Raw genomic sequence first — 25551 nt, 5'->3', positions numbered from 1 at the left:
TCCGTGTTAGCGTGATGAACTTCTCCAACGTGACAACTTTTTAACAAAACACCTTTTTATTTTCCCAGAACACGTTTTAACCTTTAACACTTTTTACACCGCGTGTTTTTAATCTTCTTCTTCTGCTCAGCGTCCCTTTTCTTCTTCTTCTTCTTCACTTTGACGCTCAGTATGCGGACAGTTTGCAGACAGGGAGTGGCGAAATATAAATAATTGTTCTGTTTTTTTTTTCTCTTTTCTTTTCTTTTCTTTTCTTTTTTTTTGTGTCTTTTAACTCCTCGGACATTTTTAATCACGTCCTCGCTGTTTGAGTGACGGATCTCATGGACCACTCGCCGTCGATAATCACGCAAGTAACCAGAGACGAGGAGGAAAATGCGGCTCGTCGTGATGAAGGTGAGTTTGGGACAAAAGTTTTGCTGCAACTTTTTATGTGTGTGTGTGTGTGTGTCCAGCTGCGCATGACACCGGACAGGACAGCTGTGTGTGTGTGTGTGTGTGTGTGTGTGTGTGTGTCCGTGCGTCACCGCGATATAAAGCCTGTAGCAGCTTTAACACCGTCGGTTCCGCTTTATTGTTACACTTCTTGCGTCCTTCACTGACTTTTGTCGCGAACACCGGTTGTTTCAGTCAGTTTGTAGCCGGGTGTCGTGTGTGTGTGGGCGGGTAGGAAGGCCGGAGTCATGCGCAGCTGCTTTGGGTTTTTCCAAAAGTCCAACAACAACAACAACAACAAAAAAGTACAAGAAGTTTTGGATTTGGAAGATTATGTGATGAAGAAAAAGTCCAACATGTTGGTTGTGTGTCCGTGTTTTCCGACAGTTTGTGTGTGTGTGTGTGTGTGTGTGTGTGTGTGTGTGTCCGGAGGGGGCGTGGTCACTGTGACAGCTCACTGTTATTGTTTTGGCCGCTGCAGCACTTTGTCTTCACTAGGAGGTGTTTTTACATTAATGGACACAGTGTGATGATACAGTGGATGTTTTATGCGCCAACTTCAGCCTCGGCCACGTGTTGTGTCACTGTGGGGACTGGAAAGCACCGGTGTTACTAAATAGTCTGTATTCAAATGATTTACTTGAGTCAAAAGTGCTTTTAACACCATGTGAACATACTTTGTTTCATGTTAAAGTCCTGCAAAATGTTACTTAAGTAAAAGTATGTGAGTATAGTCAGGAACATGTACTGAAAGTATTCAAAGTTAAAGTCCAACATCAAGAAACATGTCCCTTGTGACCGTAACATATTATTTATCGTGCATAAATGTTCATTTTTAACTATTTTGTATGAGACTGCAAGTAATGATTACTTTCCTTAAAGGATCATTATGTAGTTTTGGTGTAGAAACTTTAGGCTCTGTACACACGTACACAGATATTTCTTAAAACTCAGCTTTTTCTGTGTTTTGGCTTCTGTACAGACGTAAACAGTGTTTCAGGTCACTGAAAATGACGCTTTTGGAAAACTCCTGCCAGCGCGAAGATATTCAGAGATGCCGTTTTCATACCGTTGGTGTGGACGGGAAATTCTTTGACAGCGGAGGATAGAAAAAAATGCGTTTTCAAAAATACCCGTGTACAACAAGGTCTTAATCAGAAGAGAAAGATCTTCATTGACTGATTTTATGCTTAAACAATCTAAATAAACAAACTGACCTTAAAGGACAACACAGTTTTATACTTTTTGACTTTGTTTATATGTGGCGGACCCTGCCACCTTTCTACCTTCAAACAGTGTTCTGGGGACATTATTCTCCTCTGAGAACAGCTTTTTTATTCACTTATGAGAAAAATAAATATTTCTGAGTTTCCATTATTACCTCTTTTCTTCCACAAGATACACAGTGTGCCTTTAATGGATAAATCTCCTGATTGTGATTATTTTTGATTGATTATCTGAGTCCACAGTGACACCTTCACCCTATTTGTTTGGTCCAAGCAGCAGCACAATGACCATAAATAGATTAAAATCCTTGAAATAATTAAAAGGAAAAGCAGCGAATGATTATTAAAATAGTTTTCTATAATTTTCTGTCAATTGACTGATTATTGTTGCAGCTGCTTTTGCATTTACTGTTGGCTAGTTTCTTCATGTGCTCTGTCTTGTGATTTATTTGAACAGATATTGCGTCATGATTCACGATTAGTGGGAATGATTAGATTTTTGCAGCACAATTTTCATTTTCACTGGGGAAAAAAAGGAAAGTCATGATGGCGTGACATTTGTTGGAGTCTGTGCCAACCAAACATGTTGTTTCTTGCATCTGGAGAACAGGATTTGTAGGTCAGGACATCTTCAGCACTACACTGCTTCATTATTATACTGTCACATTTTACCTTTATTTGTGATTTGGATTTTTCACTTGGCCGTATTGTGATTTCGATTATTGTGCAATCAACTGTGCATGTTTCCATGACTTTCCTTGAGTAAATATACTTAGTCACATTTCACCACTGGTCTCAGCAGTGTGGCTCCTTCTCCTTCTCCTTCTCCTTATTATCAGTAGTTCTGGACTATTAGAGGCTTCCTGAACATACAGAAAGGATAATTGTACTAACAAATATTCGTGAAATGCACCAGAGAACTCATGAAACCTGCGGTGGAAATCAAGCTGCAGCATCTCAGCCCGCTGTAAAGACGCTTATCAGTATCCTCTAATGAATCCATGACTCTTACGAGTACGGTGCTCATCTCTTTGGACTCACTCGTCTTTAAGTTTATCTTTTTTCCCCTGACAAATCTCACTATCACATTGCACAAGCTGCTGTTTTCCTCAGTACTAATGCTGAGTAAAGGTTATTACGCCAGACGTTGCTTAATACGAGCTTCATTTTTTTTTTTTGCACCATCATGAACGAGGCCTGAAGGCTTTGAGCAGTGGCTCAGTGGTTGGCTGTGTCTCCTTACAGAGTTGATCTGCCTGTTTGTGCTTGTGGTTTTACGCCTCGTTTCTACCACACGGTCCGGTTCAGTCCAGTTACTTCCACATTAGAACGGTTATTTTTACGTTTCTATTATCAAAAGTTGTGGACGGTACCTAAAGAAGCCCTCGGCCGTCCTGTTTTGTCGTAAAGGTACCGAGCACACGGATCTGACACTTTGCTTCGACTTCCTCCCACGCTTAAAGACGTAAAGGACTAGTTTAAGGAATAGTCCGTAGCCCTCCTGCTGTGGTATTCCCTTATCAATTGAATCTAAATAAATGATTGAAAAGGAGTTAATTCATTCCTTAAATAACTAATCGACAACCGAACCGTCTCCCAAAGGGCTGCAGCTTGTTAGGAAGCAGGATGAAGAAGGGAAAATCCAGCTGGTGCTTAACTGAGTCCAGCCAGAAGGTGGCGGCAGTGTCCAGCTTACCAGCATAAGCCGACACCAGCCTGCTCTTGGGTTACTTCTTCCTGTCCAAGAGGTCATGAGTCCAAAACACGGCTGCTGTCCAGAAGAGAGGGGCCGGAGAGAAAGCAGAGGGGGAGCTGTCTTCAGTTTCACATCTTTTAGATTTACAAGCAGCTGCAGACTCTTTTAATTAAGCAGATTTTCTTTCAAATGTCTTGGAAAGTCTTCAAACCTTCTCCACATCACAGTTCCTTGATGTTTCAGTTAATGTTTGGTGGCATATTTATGATCTCGTGTCTCTTCTGCGCGATTATAAGTTTCACGGCCATATTAAAACTCCAATTAATGTATATTTATAGTTTATATTCTTTTCAGATCATCTTCTGCACCACCGAGACATATTTCCTTCTCGCTGAAGTCAGCACAACAACTTCAACTGTAATAGCTACACCGCTTTTTTTTTTTTTTTTTTTTTGTCACTGGACACGAGACAGACTGTAAGGTGGACATTTTCCGATTGCAAAAAAAAAAAAAAAGGGCTAAATCTTGATCTGACCTGACCTGAAGTCGCGCTCGAAACCCACCGTGCCATTTGCTCCGGCCGGGGGTGTGAAGCAAGTTGTCGGATTGTAACAGAATATCAGGTGTCAAAGTGGCAGAAAGTCGGCCGCGGGAGGCCTCATTCTTCCTGCGTCTGGATAGGAATAGCAGCAGAGGCATGCCTAACCGAACGGGTTTCAGATAAGCCTGCTTTCAACTAAGTAGGCTGAAACATGCTGATGTGGCGCGAGGTCGTTGCTGCCCCTCGGAAATGCTGTAACCTCATTATCAGTGTCTGAGCCTCTTGGATGGGGAGGTGTGAGGAATGCGGCGGTACAGTTCAGCTTCTTACTCATTCCTGCTACTTAATTGCACACCTGAACCCGATTAAACAAAGAGCAGGAGAGCGGAGAAGGTGCAGCTAATGAATCGAGGTGCAGTCACATCAGTGTGGTGAATTGCAGTGAAGGAAATGGTGTGAATGAGCGTCCTTGCTCAAACTTGGCTGGCTATGTGTGTTTTACTCTGGTAAAACTAGGTTTATAGTCTTGGAGAGGTCTTTAAAATCAGGTTTCAGAGGACTACCGTCAGTGTGTGTAGCTCTTAAATACCAGACGAGCGAGAGGTTTAAAAGTTTTGTCCTTGGTCCAGCGTGCCATCAAGATGAAGATGTAGGTGACCCACTTACAGATGAGGATCCAAACCTCACCTTGTATTGACTGCACATGTAAATGCACCCTCGCAGAGTTCAAGTGCTTTGACCATGTGCTGAAATCCAGTATTTTTTAACACCAGGTCCACAGAGCCTGCGTAGGTGGTGCAACATCCTGCATGCAACAGGTTACAGCAGCCACACAACCCACAATGCGAGGCTGCAGCGGCACATCGTCTCTAGTCTTGCCTTTTTTTTTGCCACGTCACGTGCAGCTCTCAGCAAAAATAGACCTGAAAATAATCTGTACCCGTGTTTCACTACAGTTTAGCATCTTTATCTGTGGATGATGCACACAACAGGTGAAGAGCAGTATTTTTCTGGTGTGCTGTCTTTGTCTTTCTTTCTCTCTTTCAACACTCGATCATCTTAATTGATCGTCAGAAGCAAACTGTGAAGCACTGCTGCAGCCGCCTGTGTGGACACACATGCATGTTAGCAGCAGTAGTTGAGCGACGCAGCTGTCATGTGCTGCTCATGCAGGCAGCGTGGACTGAGCTTCAGACTCGCCTTCCAGTCTGCTTTTGTCGACACATTTGGTTGATGCCTTCATAAATGACCAGGGGGAGTCAAAATGTAGTTTTTAAATTGAATTGAGCTTATTCTGTGAAGACGACACAGTGAGGCGAACTGATCAGTGTCAAAAGCACAACTCTTCCAACACCTCCTGCCTCCTGGGAGCCTCAGGTTGACTCGGAGAGGACGCACCACCTCAAATACAGAAACACAGTAATGAGAGGACAGTCTGTTACAGATCCCTTCTGCTCCGTTTGTTCCAAATTGAATGTTATATTACACTTGATATCATAAACCATCTTTTATAAGAAGAAGAAAATGTAAATGACAGTTGACACAGTTTAAAACTAATAATCTATTGATCTTTGACCAATCAAGACTCAATAGTCTAACAGTGGTATAGCTGTTTAAATCAAAACAGAATTGTGACCTCGACCCTCATCTTCACTTCAACAATTTGACACTAATCGTTGTTCATTTTCGTTTTAACTAACCAGAAAGCTGTAGCGCTCATAAAGTGAAGCAGTGGTCTGATCATCTGAACAGGCTGCTGGTTTAACTCTGCCGCTGGCCGACTCTTTCAGTTGGCATCCTCGTCCCCTCCAGCTATCTGCCTGTTACCGTCCCAATCATGACACCGAAGACGGGACCGTGGCTCGAGTCGAGACGACGGACGTCTTTTACTTCGCTCTTGGTTTCAGAACCATTACACCCATAACCACGTGTTTCATATTTATTTGTAAAACTTCACGTCTAATTCAATTTCATAGCTTTCTAATGTGTTTAACTTGATGCATACCATAACGATGAGGAAATGTGTACACCCATGTCACGTTCCCACTTTATTTTTAGCCCCGCTAACAGCAGGGCTCTAGGGACGGCCGTGTTGGTCAAGTCCATCCAACCAATTTGGTCCGGACTGAAATATCTCAAAAGTATTGGATGGATGGATCGCCGTTACATTTGGAACGCACATTAATTAAAGTGATCCTTTTAAACTTCCTCTCGCGTGATCAAAAATACATTTTGGTTTCTGACCAAATATCTGCAAAACTAATTACATTTCCATCAGCAGCGGCTGTACATCGTGTTTCCTGAACACAGTCAACATCACCTGCTCGACATTAGGGTGTAAAAACTGCGAGCGTGCCAGCATGCTGACGTTAGCATGTAGCTTAAAGCACCACTGCTAGCTTTTAGCTTACTTACTTTCCAAATAAGCTAGTTAGCTCCGTAAGCTCTGGCGACAGAATGGAAGTGTGGCACAAAAACAGGAAGTTGACCAACTTTTTACATCTGCGTTTTTGAAATAAGGTGAATATTTTTGCTTTGATAGAAAAAAAAAACTAATTTAGAATTGATTGTAAATGTAAATGGCCTAAATATTCATGCCATGTCCTCATTCTTCACCACTCAGCCCACCTGTTTCCAATAACTTTTTGTTGTTGCCTTTCCTGAGGAGTAAGCAAAACAATATCCCATAATGGGCAAGATCACAAGGACACTGAACCAGTTTTGTCATTTCAAATGAGATTTAAATCAGATCATCAAGTATTGAAATTACTTTTAAACAATTAATTTTATTCTCCACGAGCCTTTTCTAACTGACTCTCCTGCAACTGTAGGCTCATAGCAGACACACAGTGATACGCTGCACACCTCTTCAAGTGGTCGTGTTTTTTTGACTCCTAACCACAAATGTGTGTCAAAAAAGTTTGAACAAAGGAGAATCTGGTGAATTGAGAAAGAAAAGTTTCACCGTTGTCACTTTGCATTTCTCTGTCACACGCACATTGTCACAATCATCTATCTTTCTCCAGGAAAGATGCTTTAATATTTCCCAAATATCTCCCCTTTATTTCCCGTCTCTCAAATGGTTTTCATGCAAATGTCTGAATATGTAACGTTTGATTAGAAATTTACCTATTACTTCATCCACCCTAAATGTCTTTCGAAACATTATCTATCTTTAACAGCATGATGGAGACCATGTGAGACCAGCAGCTTTTTGTCTGAACTTTATGAACTCTCTTTTTTTGGACCTCGTTCTGTCAGGAGCCGGAGCCATCTGTGCAACCCGGGTTTCTGTTTATGTTGACATCTGCAATATAGACGTGATGGTTAGGAGGCTTTGGGGATGACGTGATGTTGCCGAGTATACGGTGTCGCCGATTGAATTGAATTAATTTGCACTGAAGCGTCTCCTTCTGTCCGGTGTAAACACGCAGCTCGGCCGCGTCCCGCTGTGAGTTGTAGGTGACACAACGAGGTTTTGTTTGTGACTGTTTATGGGCTGGTGAGAGTATGCGGCACTAAATATATACATAGAATCTCATCATTAACCGCTGTCAGCAGCTGCTCTGGCAGGCTATTTTAAGCTCTCCGATATGTAATGTCAGAAGAGGTAATGCACCGAGCAGCGTGATGTTTTTTAAGACTACGAGCTTCACCTGCCCAGTTCCTTCACACGTGTTTGCACACAAACCTTTCATCTAGGGACCAACAGAGGTATGTCCCAACAAGCACGCCCAGGCCGTGATGACCACTCTCCAGGGGCTTTGTGCACTTTCAGCCCCAGTTGAATGAAGTAGTCAACAGGCTGAAGCCATACTGAACAACACTGGAAAGTAGGTCGGGTTGTTCTGGGATGAAGCTGAAACTGGGCCAAACTGAAAAGTTAATACATGTTGTTCTTTAATAATTTAGAATTGCGATAGTTGAGATAAATACAGTATGTAAAGGAATCTGATCAATGTGTTATGGCTTTTGAGTCATTATGTTCATATTTAAAGTGTTTTCGTCTTCTTTTTGGGGGTTTATATGTCTCAGTTTGTGTTTTGTTTTTAAATTGACCACCTGATTTTGTTAGACGACTAAAAAACTTTTAATGTTTAACCAGAAGTAGCCACAAAGTTTTGAAGAAACAGTAATTTTATTGCTGTAAAACACACTTCAAACTCATAATAAACCCCTTCTCGGTTTGTCTTTCCACTGTTCCAGCAATCACCAACTCTGGTTTGGTTGAAATAAACACGTTAGATGTGAAAATATTCACGTGGCTCTACACGCTGTTTCCCCCCAACTGCTTCTCCGATGTCTGACCTCCCTCTTGCTTCTCTCCCAATATTTACACGTCTATGGTGGTTAATAAAGAGTTTACCTAGACTAATTGTTGGTGATTGTTTGGTATAAGACTTTACCACATCCAGATCAACAGTAAACGTACAGTTTAGGTCTGCAAGCAGACATGTGACTCAAGTCATTTGGTCCAAGTATTAAGAAAGACCCAAGTCGTTTTTTCTTGGGCAAATCAAGTCAAGTCACAGGTTGTGTTAAGTCAAGTTGAGCGAACATACCTGTCTGATAGTAATATTATTGGACAGTTTATTTAACCTATTCAAAAAAGTCTGAAAATGAATCAAATTTGTATTATAATCATTCATACTTGGTGAAAAAATGCAATAAAAACCTAAAACAAATGACTTTATTTAACCTTATTTATATCTTAATTTCTTCACCATCAAGTATTTGCTGTCCGTCTGTTTGCAGAGTATCTCAGGTCTGAACAGATTCAGGCTCTTCGGCTGCATGTGTGCTAACCCTCGCCCTTTGAATAAACATCCCGCTGAATTAAATCAACTACTCAAACATAACATGAACACAGACAAGTCATTTGAGTCATCATGTTTCAAGTCACATTACATGTCTCTGAACTGTGAAGTCCAATTCTCAGTCTTTCGCACCTCCACGTGTTGACTCCTAAACAAACGCATCCACTGCTGCCCAACGACTTTATCAATCATCCCACATTTTACACCCAAAGCAGCCTGACGGGTTCGTGATACGCCCCCACACCGAGGCATCAGATTTAACCTTGTCTGAGCAGCATGCTAATGCCTTAGCTGACAGCTCTGACTGGCCATCAAGTCTCAGCCAATTTGTCACTGCGTTTTTTCTTTCTTTGAGAACACCAGCTCTCATCACTCCGACACCAGTTGATGGGATGGTTTCTACCACTTGTGTATGCCAGTAGCTGTTGTTACACGGGTCGGATAAAATGCAAACGGTGTCGCAACACGTTGTCGCAACACGCTGTAGCAGTGTCAGGCAGACATCTGACCTGACCTGTAAGGAGGATTCAGGCTCAAACTGCTGTCTGTAAAATAATAAAGTTTTATTTTTCACATTCTTGGATATCGACGATGCAAATATATTGAGCTTGCACATACAGGACCTTTGACAGCAGCTTCTAACGTGATTTTACTTCATGGTAGCATCAATTAAACTCTTTATCTGTTCTTTCAAGTCATGAATATTTCCCTGCTGAGGCCTGTTACACCACATACAACATCATACATCATCACTGTGACTGTATGGTATTTTTAATGCCTTTTCTGTGAGATTGATTTGCACGGTGATCACAAAAGTAAGTAATTTAATGTGCAATATGTAAGATATGGCCAGAAATTGTATTTAAAATCATCCAAAAATTTTAATTTAATAGAATGTGAGAAATAACAGTTTCTGTCATGTCCAAGACGTCTGTGTTGCAGAGATGTCTGCTGAAGATAGCAAGCTAACCAGCTAGCGCCTGCCTGTCCCGTCTTTTAATACACTCGTCGTTTCAGCTCGGAGATCTGTGTGAGCAGTGAGCTCACTATGTTTCACAAGCTCGTTTGGTTTTTTGTCTTATAAATTAACAAAATAACACAAAAAATGAATAAAAGGAAATATTTTACACCTGTTTTCCTTATTAAACTGAAAAATACAACCATACACCGTCTGAATTTAGGTTTCTTTCTTTTACCGATCGAAGAAGCTTGTTAACTCTTCATAAAACACACTTGGTTCAAACTCACGCCCTCTCTCTGGCTCCTAGTCGTTATGTTCCTCAGTTTGGGCAAATTCTTGCTATTTTAAACAACAAAATCTACTTTGATAGCGAAACTGGTCGAGGATGTCTTCACCTGACTATTTTCGGGGCTGAAATGTACACCTATACTTTGTTATGCAATGTCTTATAACCTTTTGGCTGCACGGCTGAAATAGCCATATGCGAGCAATAAACAACCTGTCGATTCACGGTAGGGGTCCTGCTGACAGACCAGCTGGACTCCTGCTGAGTGGGATGTACAGATCAGATGGACCAGCCCAGCATGAGCGCCAGTGCTAACGTTAGGACAAGGATCATGTCCTGACCAGAAGGGCTGAAGCTCAATACATTACATAACATAAGTAGAAGTATCTTTAAAAAAACATAAAATATAAAGTATAATTGAAGAATTGTCCTAATCAGCTCCACTTAGCGAGGTTTAAGGGTCGATATTAGCCCACTTCCCGCTGTGGAAATACTGCAATCAGTATCAGGAAATAATAAGTTATTAACTATGCATCTCTGTCATGTTGGTACAGGATGAAAGTTATATGTTTCTTTTCTCTTGTTCTGTTCCAGGTGATTCCCAGGTCCCCCCCTCGAAGAAGCCTCGCAGCAGAGGCCTTTTCCACAGTCTCTTCTGCTGTTTATGTCACAAAGAGTCAGAGCCACCTCCACTAAAAAACAATGCCCCCCTCCTGGTCGAAGAAAACGGGTCTCTTTCAAAAGTAAGTTAATCTAACGGCAACCCTTTCTCGATCTTTCTTGTCATATCCACTTTCTCTTTCCTCCCCTCATCGTGTTCAGCTCGATCGACAGCCATGTGATTCCTAAAACACATGTTTTCTTGGCTCCGAGCTTTTCATGTTTACAAGCGCATCTCTCCAAGGCTGGTGAGTAATGTACAGCCGTGTTGAAAAGTACTGCATGTTCAGACATCCATCAAGATAAAGTGGACGTCACATGAAGGGGCGGAAATGGTTACACAGGTGGACTGGGAAATCCAAGAACGGGTACTGTAGATGTGCCGTGAGCTACGAGGGAGAGGCCCCTTGACTTTCAGCCGAAAACTTTGATGTAATTTATGCGTCAGCACTGAGAGAATGTGGTCTTGAAGTCTTTTAAACTTCCCTGGATTCATAAGAGTTTATTTTTAGAAATTAGGGCTTCAACACTTCAATGTCTAGTGTGTAAAATGTCAAAAGTTGCGGGAAAGTGATCATCACAATTTCCCAGAACCCAAACTAATGTCTTAAAATTCCTCCTTTCATCCAACCAACAGTCCAAATCCCAAAGACGCTTGATTTACTGTCACATATGACAAAGAAAAGAAGCAAATCATCACATTTAACAATCTGGAACAAGCACATGTTGAACATTTTTACTTGAAAATGACTGAAACGGCTTTTAGATTATCAAAAAAGTTGGAAACAAATTTTCTTTCGATCATTTTACTTTTAATTAATTAATAGACATCTTGTTAAAGCTTGTTTGAATATGAAAAAATATGCATGCTTAGTATGTTAACTTATGCTAAGACAGTGCTTGATAGTCCACCAGTGACTGACCACTCTTCATTTTTGGACAATTGACAATACTGCCTTTAGATAAACTGAGTGTATTCCTGGAAAAAAACATGACTTCTGGCAGTTGTGGCCTGAGGATCAAGTGGTCAAGACGTTCTCAGGTGTCAGTTTCAGATTAATGCCTCGGTTCAGCCTTTTATAGAGATTTGATATTCTAGAAGTTATTTGTCACATCTTTCCAAGCCCCCAAAATAAGTTGCTTGGTCTCTGGCAAAGGAGGAGGGGTTGAGTCAAGTGCTAGGCTCAGTTTTGGTTGTGACAACCTGTCATGTCAACGTGCATGCTGCTCCTGTGGCTCTCTCAGTGACTCCCCCCACTTGCCGTGTGGATTTCCACTCTGAATGGACCTTTACAGTTACCTGCCACTCACTTGAACTCAGACTCTGCAGGATGAGGAACCAATGCGTGGAGTAAAACCTTTCTACAAAGTCAAGACTGAGTAAAAAAAAACTTCATGATGTATCTGGAAAACTCTGAGAAAAGTAAAGTCTCCGGAGAAGGGGAGCCGTCTACTGAAGTCATGCTTGCTGAACAATGCCAGCTTCTTCCCAAAACAGAAGATTTAAGCAGCTCTTCAAAGGGAAGTGCTGAACTTGACATGGAAGTCCTTGTGGAATATACTGATCAGACTGTTGTCAGCCAAGAAATGGACTCTTCCTGCACATTTTGCAATGGACTCTCTGAGAGCTTTGAGCAATACTCAACAAGTGATGAATTTTCTGACTCCGACCACATCGTTGATAAGTGTGAGACTTCTGGGTTAAGCCAACCATTCGATGAATGTGCTCAACACCGTGAGTGTTTTAAACCTTGCGAGTCCCCTGAGCACTGTGCTAATCATAGCTTAGCTTCCAAATGTAGTCCTTGCTGCGAACATTGTGCAGAACACCTCCAATTATTTCAGCAATGTAAGCCCTCTGATCAACAGCTCGACTTTGACTCGGACGAATTGGCAGTGGACTGCGATGGTTTGGGGCAGTGTGAAATGTCTGATTTCATACCTGAGTGCACGGACCACCTCGAGCTGCTGCAACAATACGAGCTTCCCGATCAGCAGCCTGAGTGCTTTGACTCTGAGCCAGACGCATCAACAGAGGACTCTGAGCAATGCGAGATGACTCATTTCACACCCAACATCTCTGATTCAGAGGACTTATTGGACTGTGGCACCGAACTTTGTGACGAAAATCTAAATCAAACTGATGATGATGAAGATGATGAGAGCTATCCGTCTGAGCAAGAAGACGAAAATGAAACGGAGCTGATTTATGAAGAGTCCGAGTTATCGGAGGATGTAAATTCCTCAAAGTTTGGCGCACCTGTTCACGTTTATTTTGACGAAAGTGACGATGTTTTCTTCGGGAGTGAATGCTGTGAGACACACCAGCAAGCTGACATGTCCACAGATCACTGTGAAATGTGTGAAGCTGACTACTCTGATGACTCCCAACAGCAAGACTCAGAGTTTTGCCCTGAAGAAGACGCCGCCTCTGATTGCTCTTCGATCGAAACCAAGTCCTTCAAGACTTGTCCTGATGGCAGTCTTCCTTCACTCCCCTGCTCTGATTCATCGGGGGAGTCAGAAAAAGGAACGCAGGAAGATTCAAGTGATGAGCAGACGCAGTGGGAATCTTTCGAAGACGATGAAGAAATAGAGCAAAGCGATATTAACAGAAGTAATGAGGACAAAAAGAAGATGTCCACCGTTGATTTCGTCATTGACGATTACTTCAGTCTGTTCGACAGATCTGACTATTACGGACACGCGTTTGCGCAGCAACAGCGTTACATCTCCTGCTTCGACGGGGGAGATATCGACGACCAAGTTCATTCTAAGCTTGCCAAAAATGCATACAAACGTAAAGAAGTCAATGAGGAAATTCAGGTACAGGAAACTGAAACGTGTTTTGATGCTCCTGAAGAAGCGCCTGAAGATACTACAAACGAGGAAGATGCAAGTCAGAGAGATGATGCCTCTTGTGGGTCGTGTGAGTCGGAGAGACAACCTGAAGACTGGACTGTAGAGTCAGAATCGTGTTTGGCAGAGGATGAAGTTGAAGAAAGTGAATCAGACGCCCTTTATTCAGAGAACTGTGAGGAAGCAGAGGAAGATGAGGAAACTTGTGAGTTTGACGACCACGTTTCTGAAATTTGTGATGAAGAAGATGTCGAGGTCTGCCTGCCCTCTGGCAACGGGGAGAATATGTGTGCGCCATGTGCGGACGACATTTCTGTCGAAGGAGATGCTTACGAAGATGAACTCTCCGATGCCCAGAACAATGAATCTCTTGGTGATGAAACCTCTACCATAACAACTGTTACAGATGACAACAAGGAGGAGAAGTCTGAAGACAAAGACTTTATTGATAGTTCAGAAATGGAGCCATATTGGTCACTTGTAGATCATGAGGAGGACGAAGAGTCGTGTGAGCCAGGCGTCGAGGAGTATTACTTATATCAGATTAAAAGCATTCAGTCGTCTGAAGCCCTGAATGGATCATACAATCAGATAATCTGTGGAGAACCTGATGGGGATGATTCAGGAATTGAAAAAGAAGTTGCTCTGTTATACCTGGAAGAGACCGACTCACAGACGAGCCCAGAGGAATGCAAAACTGTCCGATTTGAAATAACTGACGTTGTTGAGCTGAGTGAGATTTTAGCCGACTGCTCTTCTGCTGTGGAAAAAACAACCAGCGAAGAAGCTCCAGAATCAGACGACGACAGCGGATTCAGTGAAATTTCAAGAGGCATAAAACCTCCTTTGGACATTATTCACAGCGTTGTCGCCGAAGAAAGCGGGGATTCGGAAGAGGAGCCGAGTGACGATGAATCCTCTGAGCCGTGCGAATGCGATTACTGCGTTCCCCCGATTGAGCAGGTATTATACGACTTTGCACCTTAGCTGAGAGATTTAATTGACGTGTGGGAGAAACTTTGAATCATTGTGTTTGAGGTGAATCTGTCAATACTGCTGCTCTATTTTTACACTCATTAGGACTGTACTAGCAACTGTGGCAGTGAACAAGTTACAGCAGATCTCAGCTTGGCAGATTGTTTGCGGTATCTGTGTCAAACTCCAGCTCTGCCATTATCATCACGCGGCTGTTCTCTACACGGACAAACACATGCATCGGTGTTACAGGCGGCCCGTCGGGGTCATGCCAACTTGTTTTTAGCATCAAGAATCACATTAACAAACACCGATCTCCGACCACTTGTTGACGGACGGTACACAGCGCGGTGGCACTTACATGCTCCATCAACGTGGCAGCAGCTGTAGGCTTCTTGTAAACCCCTCAGCCCGAAACACCGCAACACAATTCAGTCTCTTAAGTGACGAAAAGCACACGCACATGCACACAATGAGCTCCCACACGACAAAACGAGATGGTAATGTCTCATGTTAAATGTAATGGCAGCTGGACTTTAAAAGCTAAAAGAGCGTTTTGAAATAAATGAGCTTTAGGTCTTAACTCTGCGTTTCTCCTCAGGTTCCAGCCAAACCGCTGCTCCCACGGATGAAATCGAACGACGCGGGGAAGATCTGTGTCGTCATTGATTTGGATGAAACCCTAGTGCATAGTTCATTTAAGGTACGTTTGGCCGGTGTGACCGCCTTTCTCATAGTGATACGTTCATTAAAGTCTTCATGGGATCATTAACAGGTTATTAACCACAGGCATGCATACAGTATACTGATGTTTCTCATTAAAAAATACTGAGAGCGAGCTCATCCAAATATAGAGCTGGGATCAGTCCGATCAAATATCAGTATCAGGTGCTAATACTTATGTTATGGACTATGTACTTGGACTTGTTATGTTGTGGACCCTCTTCAAAATTTGTTTCTTTAGTTTTGATCTCATGTATAGAAATATAACAATTTGCTCTCCGACACCTGTTGGTATATAAATCCTACTTAACCTTAAAGGAGCATTATGTAGTTTTACAAAGGAAAAAAACTGAATTGTAATATTTACAATATCAACGACGTAATAATACAAACTCAGAAATATAGATTTATTTTCCATAACTGAATAATCAAGCTGTTCTCAGAGGAACATAAGAGCTACAGAAGCTACAGTAGAAAGGTGGCGGGGTCTGCCACATATAAACAAAGTAAAACAGTATGAAATTGGATCAGAATTGCTTTTATTGCCAAGTAAGTTTACACATACAAGGAATTTGCTGTGGTAAAGACTTAATAAAACCATGAAAATATAGATAAAGTGTGATTTTAAAGTAGGTGAAGACTGTCCAGATTTGTCCAGCAGTGCAAAAAGTTTGACCTAGATTGTGCGAGGTCGCAGTAGAGTCTTTTTTTTTTGTTTGTTTGTTTTTTTTTCTGGGTCTGAAGGTTTCCCCCATGAGTTAACATTATTACATCCCACACATAAATGTTTTTCTTCCAGGAACACTGTGATTTCTTGTAATAAAGACAGATCATTATCAATGTGATGTTTTAATAGAGCTGACCTGGGTTTATTACTGGCACAGTGTTGGTTTGTGCCAGTTGGGTGTGACAAAATGGCACATGATGCTTATTTCTTGGACAAGAGCCGTAACTTCCTGGAGTTTTACCAGCAGGTTATGAGACGACCAACAGAGCCTCCAGGAAGTTAGTGCTCCCAAAAAAAGTTATGTATGTATGTGTATATATATATATATATACATATATATATATATATATATATAAATATGAGTAAACATGGGATGATTTTCATGTCACAGTGGTTTACTGTGTTCCGATCCAAATAATTGTGATTCATGATTTTATCCTGATAATCATCAAAAGTTGCTTAAAACTCTTAAAATGATGCTGAAACATACTGGAATCACTTAATCCTACATTTTGTTAAGAAACAATTACGAACATACATGAAAAACAAACTGTTCAGTGAACAGAAGTAGATGGTCATCATGGAGATGGGTGTGGTGGGGAATACAATGGGGCAAACTGAGCTTTTCAGCCATGTTTTTTTAATGCAGTTGTACATCCAAAAGCTCAATGGCATTTTCAAGTTACTCGTGATGATATTTAAAATAATCCCAATAATGGAAATTATCGAAAACAACGTCAGGCAAGCCGTTTCCTTGTTTTTACCGTGTTTGTTCTAAACCAAGCTGACTGGTTACAACTATATCCTCACAATCTTCTCATCTGACACCAAAAAAATAGAGTAACTGTATTTTACACCCTTTGACGTGTTGATGTACTTAAGTATTGAGAGGTTGACGTTAGAGAAGCATGTATACAATCACTGCAGTACAGTGTAGCTTTGAGTTTGCACCTTCACTGTCATCCCAAGCACACTCAAAATACGTTTTTGCATCAAGATGTTAATGAGCTCATCGGAGTAAATAAATAGTTCTCAGTTAAATCATACGCAACAAAGTCTTAGTGAGTAACAATGACATTCTGACGGCGTGACTGTCTGAATGCTGCCATTAGGCCATTAAAGCATGCTGGGTAAGTAAATGTTAAGTTTAATTTAGATATGTTCACTCTCTGTAGACATCATACGCACGTTCTTCCAAATCAGTTTCTATATCAACTTCTTTGATTTGAAATAAATGGCTTTAATAGCCTTTTATTTTTATTTTTTTTTACCTTTTGCTTTTAATAACTTAAAATGTCGTCTCTGCAAATATGCACAAATAATCAAGACGTTAATTGATATTGAGTGTCAAAGCAAACGTTCTACTTGCCAAGCTAAAGCAGGCCTCGCAAAATAGCAACAGGATTTGCACGCCATCATTTTGTATACTTTTACGAGGCACATGACTTATTTTTATCTTACAGGACGGAGCTCATGTGCCACCTATAGCCTACATTAACCATTTCATGGGTGCTCTAGTTTCACGATTCAAGTGAGATGTAAAAAACTTTATTACAATCTGATTTCCAGGAATGAGAAGCAAACACCTTTTCCAAAAAAAAAAAGAGTCTCTGCACAACATCAACTTCAAAACTGTGAATAAACCAGTGTTAATATACCTGAAGTAAAGATTTCAGATGAACATGTTAACTTTTTACATTGTTCCCACAAATAACTGGCTTCCTTTTGATCAGTTTGATGCCTTTTAAGGTAGCATTCGGTGAACAAAGTAATCAATGCCACAAGTCAAGGCTCCTGTGTCACGACAAATTATGTAATGAATGCCATGTGGTGTCTTAGTCCGTCTCAGGTCACAGACTGTTCTGAAGGATGTCACTGGATATCGCCACCAGCTATGTGTAAACAGGGTCAGACTCTGTGAACTCCGTCAGATAATAAAACTGGATAATAAAACTCATTATTACTTTGACATACATACTAAAAATAGAGTTAGGTAGCACAGTTTTGGAGACGCCTACATGTGAAAGGCAGCGGAAAGCCAGTGTGCTGTGTGAGTCTTTATATTTAGGCTGGGTGTTGGTGCGGCCCCCTAGACATGTTTTAGTGGGGAAAAATTAATAAAAGAAAATGATAATATGATTCTCAGTTCATGATGCTTTATTTTTAAATGCTTCTAAATAATAGGACACCTAAGCAAATATGTCAATCACAGATATTACAACCACAAATAAATGTTAATCATACAGTGCAGGGCCTTAAACAGTGTGTAATCTTGTGTGCAGAAAGAATCATAAACTCATTTATATTTCAGTTCTGCTCCTCAGTGGCATCATGTAGGACTAAAATTGAAATATAAGTATAATATATAATATTAGAGTATTATAGCAGAATTAAAACAAAATTCAATCCAATTGTGGTAAGCATGATCGTCCCTTGTGGAAAAAAATTACTTTGGAATAAAAATATAACTCAACAACTTGCAAACTGAACCTTTTAAATGTTTTGTAACAGATCATAGGACAATAGATACACTAACACCCCTTTTACACTTTTTATGTGAGTTACAAACAAATACGCTGAGGCTATGTTGTGTTCGGATGCCATTATGTTGTACGGATTGCGTTTACATCGACCACAGTCTGCAACGTTAGGCAGATAGATCTCACTCTGATCAAAGCACATTCACATGTTGCATCAATGTGCGTTTTTTCCTTATCCAGATAAGACGTCCTGATACAGATTGCAAATTGATACTGTGCACCAACAGTGACAAATATAAATCATACAAACAGCTGATAAACTAATTGAACTGACTAACAGATACATCAACCAGAACTTAAAGCTGCGTTTCTACCAAAAAATGTGCTGTAGTTGGACTTCGAGCATCTTTGTGCCCAGTTTCTTGGTGTCTGACGAAAGATCAGAAGAAATTATTAATTTATTCCCATTAATTTGTTATTCAAATACAAAACATTTGATCCAGCAGGTGCAGGACTGAACACAATAAGCCTGCAACACTGGGGAAAAAGACTGCATTATTTCTAAACTTTCTGGTTAAGATTGACGTTAAACTTGTTCTGTCTTACATGCATTACCTCATAGTATAACAATTTAGGCCAGGGTGTTATTCCTTATATAGAACACACATGGTGTGATACTAACATTTGAGAATACATTTCAGGTGTGAGACTTGGCTTTAATAAATCCTGACGACTTTACGAGCCTTGTCACTTTCTGTAGTGCCTGTATTTCAATGATGGAAGTCACAAGAGTCGTATTATTTACAGTGTTGTGTTATTTAAAAGTGAGGTGGCGTCTTGGTGTCTATTTGACACATCTCCACTGCAGATTTGTTGCTACCACTCTCGGCTCTATGAGTCTTTTCAGCGAGTCTCGTTGTGTGTTTAACGTTTCTTCTTCTCTTTTCTTTTTGTTTTTAACAGCCAGTGAACAATGCTGATTTTATCATTCCAGTGGAGATTGATGGAACAGTTCACCAGGTAGGCACTTTATATGCTTAAGTGACTGTTTGCTGCCTTTTTATGTCGCTTCAATCACATCACCACAATGTCAAAGCATAAAGCCATCATGGAAGTTTCTACGAACTTGCTAGACTTCCTGCCACAACCCCCAAAGATGTGTGTATTAAAAAAATGTGCAGGCAGGATTGACAGAGCACCATTTTATGTGCACTGACCATCAGCATCTGACCAATAAGATCCTTTATGAACTGAAAATGAGCTCCCAAACACAAAATTAAAGGAGTAAAATTTAAAAAAATCCTCCATGACACCACTGCAGACACTTGACAGTGCTGTGGCCCGCTCTGTTGACGGCTCCAAGCAGCAGGTGGCTATTTCCATGGCCTGACGAAATGAGGAAACCCTGGCAGGCTTCTCAGAAATCACAGGCCATCAATCTCACACTGTGGCGCGTATTATGTATGCCCTGCTTATTGGTGCAGGGGAACGGCAGTGACTATTCCCCTGCAGGAGTTTAATGGTCACTGCAGGCTGTTGTGCTGGGCCTCCCAGAAGACACAGGAGCTTTGTTGTCCAAAGGGCCTGGGTCTGTTTCAAGTAATCCAGGATAGGCTTGTTAAAGTGGGGAAGGCCTATTCGGGATGACTTGGTTCAGAAACAAGGCTGCCAGCATCTTAGTGTAAGTAGATGTAAAGACCTGTTGGGGTGTTTTCTTTTCCTTTCCTGCAGTATTTGACATCATTATAGCAACATGGAATCATCAACATATAAAATAAAATGTTAAAGGTGCAATATGTAAGAATTGCACTTTAAAACATTCATAAATGAACAGAATGAAGAAAAAACTGTTCTATTGAAGTTAGCATGCTAACCAGCTAGCCCCGACCCGTCTTGCCTCATAATACCACTTTGTATAGTGAGTCACTGTAGTGTTCAGTCTGTCCAACAACACCAAGGGGGTTTTCTTGCTGGGTTTGGCTCCTGGCACCCCAGGGCTGACCTCGCTGTCACCCTCGTTCAGGCCTCTGCACTTATTGCCTGGTGTCCTCGCCGCCCCAGAGTCTGGTGCTGGTTGGAGCTGTTGTCAATCACCTCTGTAGTTTTTCCCTATCAAACTAGCCTTCGTCGGTCTTGGACCCAGGCTGCTGAGCTTGGTTCTGTTGCCTGATCACCCGGCTTCAGTTCCGGTGCTCATTCTAGTGACGCTCCCTGTACTGGCAGAATTCTGCTGGATCCCCCACGACCCCGGGCCTGAAAACCTCCTCTTCCCAGTGGTTAAAAAGCTCTTGCGTTTGCGGCGTTACCTAAACACCAACACTCCCCTGGTGCTCCGCGCTCCCAGTCCAGGCAGACAGCATAGCTAACCAGCTAACAGCAGCAACAGTTAGCAGCAGTTAACAGTTATATATCTGATGATATGCTGCATCCTTTTTGTTTGGAGTTTTACAGGTGGCCAATTCGCACATATTGCACCTTTTTAATGGTAGAGAAAATCAGTGCAGACGCTGGTTAACACCATAAAATGTATTTTATCACTTTTCATCCAATATGACATCTTGATAATGACAGATATGTCATGTTTGGTGACTATTATATGAATTATATAATATATAAAAGCCTAACTTTAATATTCTGGACACATGGGTCAGAAGCAGAATTACCATTTCCTTTATTTATACATATTTCCCCTTGAGTAGTTTGGGTTCCTGAACATATTCCTAATAACAACTGTGGATTTCATACTTGTTTGCTTTTTGTGTCTCACCCCAGGTGTATGTGTTAAAGAGACCCCACGTTGACGAATTCCTCAAGAGGATGGGAGAATTGTTCGAGTGTGTTTTGTTCACCGCCAGTTTATCCAAGGTCAGACTGCTGCTGCTGCTCATTCTGTGTATTTTATAGCTGAAATTGACCTAATTCTAGCAGACAGGCTGCACACAAGCTGACCTGATGTGTCAAGTGACACCTGTTGTTTCAAAACATTATGCTTACTGGAAGCTGCCCAGTGTCACCTTCCACATACACGCTCACACATAAAGATATATTTATGATACCTGTCAGACATTTTAACCTCTAACATTTACTCCAAACTGTGTCAACCTCAGTCTTAACGCTGCGAAGCATTTGAAGCATAACTCAGTGACTCACTCATACTTGATTAAATAGGTTTTAGTTGCCAGGTTGGGCTGCAGCACATGACAGTATCATGGATATATTTTAGCATACATCGTCTGAAATCAGACGCCCGTCTCGTGAAAATGTCCAAGATTAAATGTTGCAGATATCACTTGTCTACGGTTGACACATACGTCAGTGCTTAAACTATGCGTTGAAATTTGATGCAGGTTGGTTGATGGCCTTCTTAGGCCATAATGTCAATTTTTAAAAGGCTTAATATAAAAAATAAAACACTATCAGCTAAAGATAATGCACAAAACAGCTTTTTTTAAGTACCATGACATGAGTAGACTAATGTATAATGTATAATTTAGCTATAGAGATGATAGAGAGGCTAGTCCCCTCTGCTCTTCAAAACACAGAGTGGGAAGACTAGCCAGATACATAAACAATTTGCTAACACAGACACATGTTGCGAAGTCAATGTCAAAACCCAACAATTTTTCATCTCATTCTTTTGGCCTGAAGTGGTTTTCAGATTCAGCAGTCAGTTGTTTTTAGTGAATAAACTAAGAACTCAATGTACATTACTGAGCATCAAACAACAGACAAAGTTAGCAACTAGCTAGTGGTCATTGCTGACCATTTTCCTCGAAAGTTGGTGGTGGAGACCAAAAATGGAGCTAAAAACAATTTTAATGTTGGAGTTAAGTTTTTCAGTTGTACAAACACTTGAATATGAATGTATATTAATGTTGCTGTGTATCTGCTGGTGTAAACAGGGAACTATTTGCTCACCATTTCAACTTGTTACTTGCGATAATAATGATGTTTTTTTCACCTGCAAGGTACCTGCCTTGTGTAAAAAAAAAAAAAAACACACTGTAAATTGTTGCTTATTTTCTGCCATTTAGTTTAGTAGTCTGTTTTAGTTATGTAAAAAAAACAGTTTAAACTAACATACCAATACATAATTCTCTATATCAATAAAATACCATGTATATGTAGCTCAGAAAAGTTTAAAGCTTGTTTCTGGGTTTTTCCTGCTACAACAGTACGCAGACCCTGTGTCGGACCTGTTGGACAAATGGGGCGCCTTCAGGAGCCGCCTCTTCCGGGAATCGTGTGTCTTTCACAAAGGGAACTACGTAAAAGACCTGAGCCGTTTAGGAAGAGACCTGAACAAGGTCATCATCATCGACAACTCCCCGGCCTCCTACATCTTCCATCCCGACAACGCAGTATGCTATTTATATTTATTCCCCTACAACGCATTTCTTTAAAACACACTTAAAAAGTTGTCTTTTGTTCACTAAATATTTTTAAATCCACTGTATCTTTCTTCTCCAACCCTCCAGGTTCCTGTAGCGTCCTGGTTTGATGACATGTCAGACACTGAGCTCCTCGATCTTATCCCCTTCTTTGAGAGACTAAGCAAATCAGATGACATCTATGATTTTCTCACGCAGCAGAGGACTTCAAGTTAACCGAGGCAGGACATTAGGAGGAAACTAATCACCAGCAGCTGTCGTCACGGGGCCACGGAGGCTGGTGGGCCGCAAGCTCCACGCTGCTTCCAACTACAAGGACCACACTGCAAAAAATGCCTGTCATTCAATCTCGTATTCTTACGGCTTCTTGTTGCATAAAAAAGAAATCCGCTCGATAAAGACTGAATATGAGATTCAATGACCTCTGTAGATATCTTTTGCAGTGCAGCTAGTGTGTTGTTGTTGTCGTTATGTGACAGCAGTGACCTTTGTATGTGTGCTGTAAACCTAGATCGTGTGAACAGTTGTTCCGTGCCATTTTACAAACGAACCACATCAATCATTTCATGTCAGTGCAGCGTAGCATTCGTAATAGTATTTAAAGCTCTCGCACACATTGTAACAAGTCACTGACGACTATCCTCTAAATCCCATTAACGTTCTTTCTTTGTTGCCTAAAACAGCCAAATGTGTTTGTAGTAAAAAGACAATCATTAACTTTAGAGAATTATGGTTTAATAGTTTAATAATTAAAACACGATGTGACACATTTCACTACAAAAAAAACATATTTTTGATGTGTTCCAAATACTGAGCACTTACTGTTTGTCTTTGAAAGTAATGTGGAAGAAGTTTGGCTTCAAAAACACAATATAGAGATATTTTATTGATTCAGATTGAAAAGAAGCCGAACAGAAATCAAAGGAAACCATATCTAGTAGTGGATTGCCTTTGTTCGTAGTCTTTATTCACTACATTACAGATGATTGAGAAGGTTTCATCACTAATATTACTGGAATCTATATCTGTAATCTGTAATAACCCTTTTCTATGTTATCTTATGCACAGTTCAGTCACAAGAAACCAGCCTTGACTTGCCATACCAACAAATCTTGAAAAAAGCTAATTATAAGTAGGGGTGTCACAAGTTCAATCCTTAAAATGAAAATGGGTTGAAATGAGCGTCAGATTTTCGATTATGGAAATCAAAAACAAGAAAGGTGATTCTCTCAGTATTTCTGTTCCTCCTCCCCTCCCTACTTACCTGAATGTGGCACACATTCGTCATGTGTCCACCGGTGGCTTTCTGCAGATGAAGAAACTCCAGCTGTGATTGTAAAGTAGCCTTCTGCCATCTAGTGACTCTTATTTTTAAAGAAGAAGGTGAACGTGGAAATGACTGGAAGTTGTCAGGGCCTGAAGTCATTGATCTGTCGATCTTTACACATGGCATAGTCGTCTGTGATGAAAAAGTTTAAAGGCAAACTCCTAGATTTACTTGTTCTGGTCTTAAGAGTCGAGTTGTTGCAGGAAGACATGATGGAAACATGATTCAGAGTTGGGGAGAAAGTTTGCTTCAAGGAATTACCAGCAATAATGTATTTCCAGAGTCATGGCTGACTATAAAATTAATTATGACAATCTAGAACAACTGTAAAGACCCACCTCGCGAGATCTCAGAGGGAGACTTTTCCTTTTCCTTTTCCTACCTTTGTAGGAATTGTTTCCATATTGTTGTCGGACACTTAGAAATAACAACCTTCGCCTGGGAGCGGCAAAAACAAGCACTTTTTAGATGGTCGCTGTTGCCCCAGAGGGTTACACTGCAGCCATTGCGGAGATCTATTAGACTGATTCCAAATGAATTCATATGAATCATCTGCAAACAAAATATGTAAATATTGGGTCTAGGTTTAAAAGTAACAGAACCTAAACACTGAAAGTCAAATAAAATTGTGGATTTGGAGACTCGTGACACCCCTAATTATAACACATACAATGATGTATGTTGGACAGTTCTTGCTCGACAGTAAGAAAACAGATGAGCGCACACACATCGGACCTTTCACACCACTGCAGAAATGTTGAGATTATTTTTGTACATACAGTATATCAGGATTTTTAGGCAATTGTTCTGAATTGGTTTTAATGTTATTTTACCTTTTTTTGTTTTTAGTTGAACCGGCCGCAACAGCGTTCAGCTCGTCAATGATGCAATACTGTTTTTATGTGAGACTGTAACTTTAAATACGCCTGACGTTTCGTTTGAAAGCACACTTCGATGCCTCCTATCGGTAAACTTGAATCCGAGATGTTTCGCGTAAGACATTGATGCAGTTGAGTGTGCCGCCTTATCGTTCTGTATATTCAGTTTCACGGGGGAAATGTGTGTGTTCGAGCCCTGATTGATGTCGCCTCAGTCTGGAGCGAGTGTGTATATTTGAATGTGTGTGTGTGGGTTTCAGTGTGATTGCGTCAGTGTGAGTATTTACATCGGTTTAAGATTTTAAAGAAAGACACTTTGACAAATATGTGAAAAACCATAACCTGTCTTTGAATAATGATTTAACTTTTTTTTACTGTATGCAACAAGAGTATTATTAACGTTGTGACTCAAGTTAAGAAACTGTTTCAAGTTTAGTTTTCAAGTTTTTAAATTGCTGCTGTTAAAATGTTAAGATTGAGGAAAAAAAAGACAACCAGAGATATTTTTACCTTGCATCAATAAAGCATGTTTTATTGAAACAGGTCATATGTCACTACAGAACTTTTTT

The 25551-nt window shown here is 40.8% G+C and overlaps 1 protein-coding gene across 2 annotated transcripts; it reads left to right on the top strand.

Annotated features, from left to right (window-relative positions):
• On the top strand, positions 1–25526 carry LOC311262519 (carboxy-terminal domain RNA polymerase II polypeptide A small phosphatase 1-like). 2 transcript variants are annotated; one of them, XM_084361972.1, is made up of 7 exons: positions 1–396; positions 10557–10705; positions 15058–15159; positions 19350–19406; positions 21159–21251; positions 22562–22747; positions 22865–25526. In XM_084361972.1, the coding sequence occupies exons 1-7, from the start codon at positions 324–326 to the stop codon at positions 22991–22993; spliced, it is 789 nt and encodes a 262-aa protein (XP_084218098.1). In that variant the 5' UTR covers positions 1–323; the 3' UTR covers positions 22994–25526. The 2 variants fall into 2 exon arrangements, with proteins under 2 accessions (XP_084218098.1, XP_084218097.1); XM_084361971.1 differs by lacking the exons at positions 1–396; positions 10557–10705 and adding an exon at positions 11867–14444.
• The last annotated feature ends 25 nt before the right edge of the window (positions 25527–25551 follow it).

Source organism: Pagrus pagrus (assembly GCF_965226575.1).
Source record: "Pagrus pagrus genome assembly, chromosome: 9".
In the NCBI taxonomy this organism is placed as follows: Eukaryota; Metazoa; Chordata; class Actinopteri; order Spariformes; family Sparidae; genus Pagrus; species Pagrus pagrus.
The sequence above is the reverse complement of the archived record's forward strand: the minus strand, read 5'-3'. Positions and strand labels throughout refer to the sequence as shown.

What these genes read in the sequence shown, in the direction of transcription:
- LOC311262519 (XM_084361971.1), top strand. Translation starts at nt 12,018, where the DNA reads ATGATGTATCTGGAAAACTCTGAGAAAAGTAAAGTCTCCGGAGAAGGG. An exon ending in TCACCGCCAGTTTATCCAAG is followed by an intron (nt 21,252 to 22,561) that starts GTCAGACTGCTG and finishes CTGCTACAACAG; the next exon opens with TACGCAGACCCTGTGTCGGA. An exon ending in TCTTCCATCCCGACAACGCA is followed by an intron (nt 22,748 to 22,864) that starts GTATGCTATTTA and finishes CCAACCCTCCAG; the next exon opens with GTTCCTGTAGCGTCCTGGTT.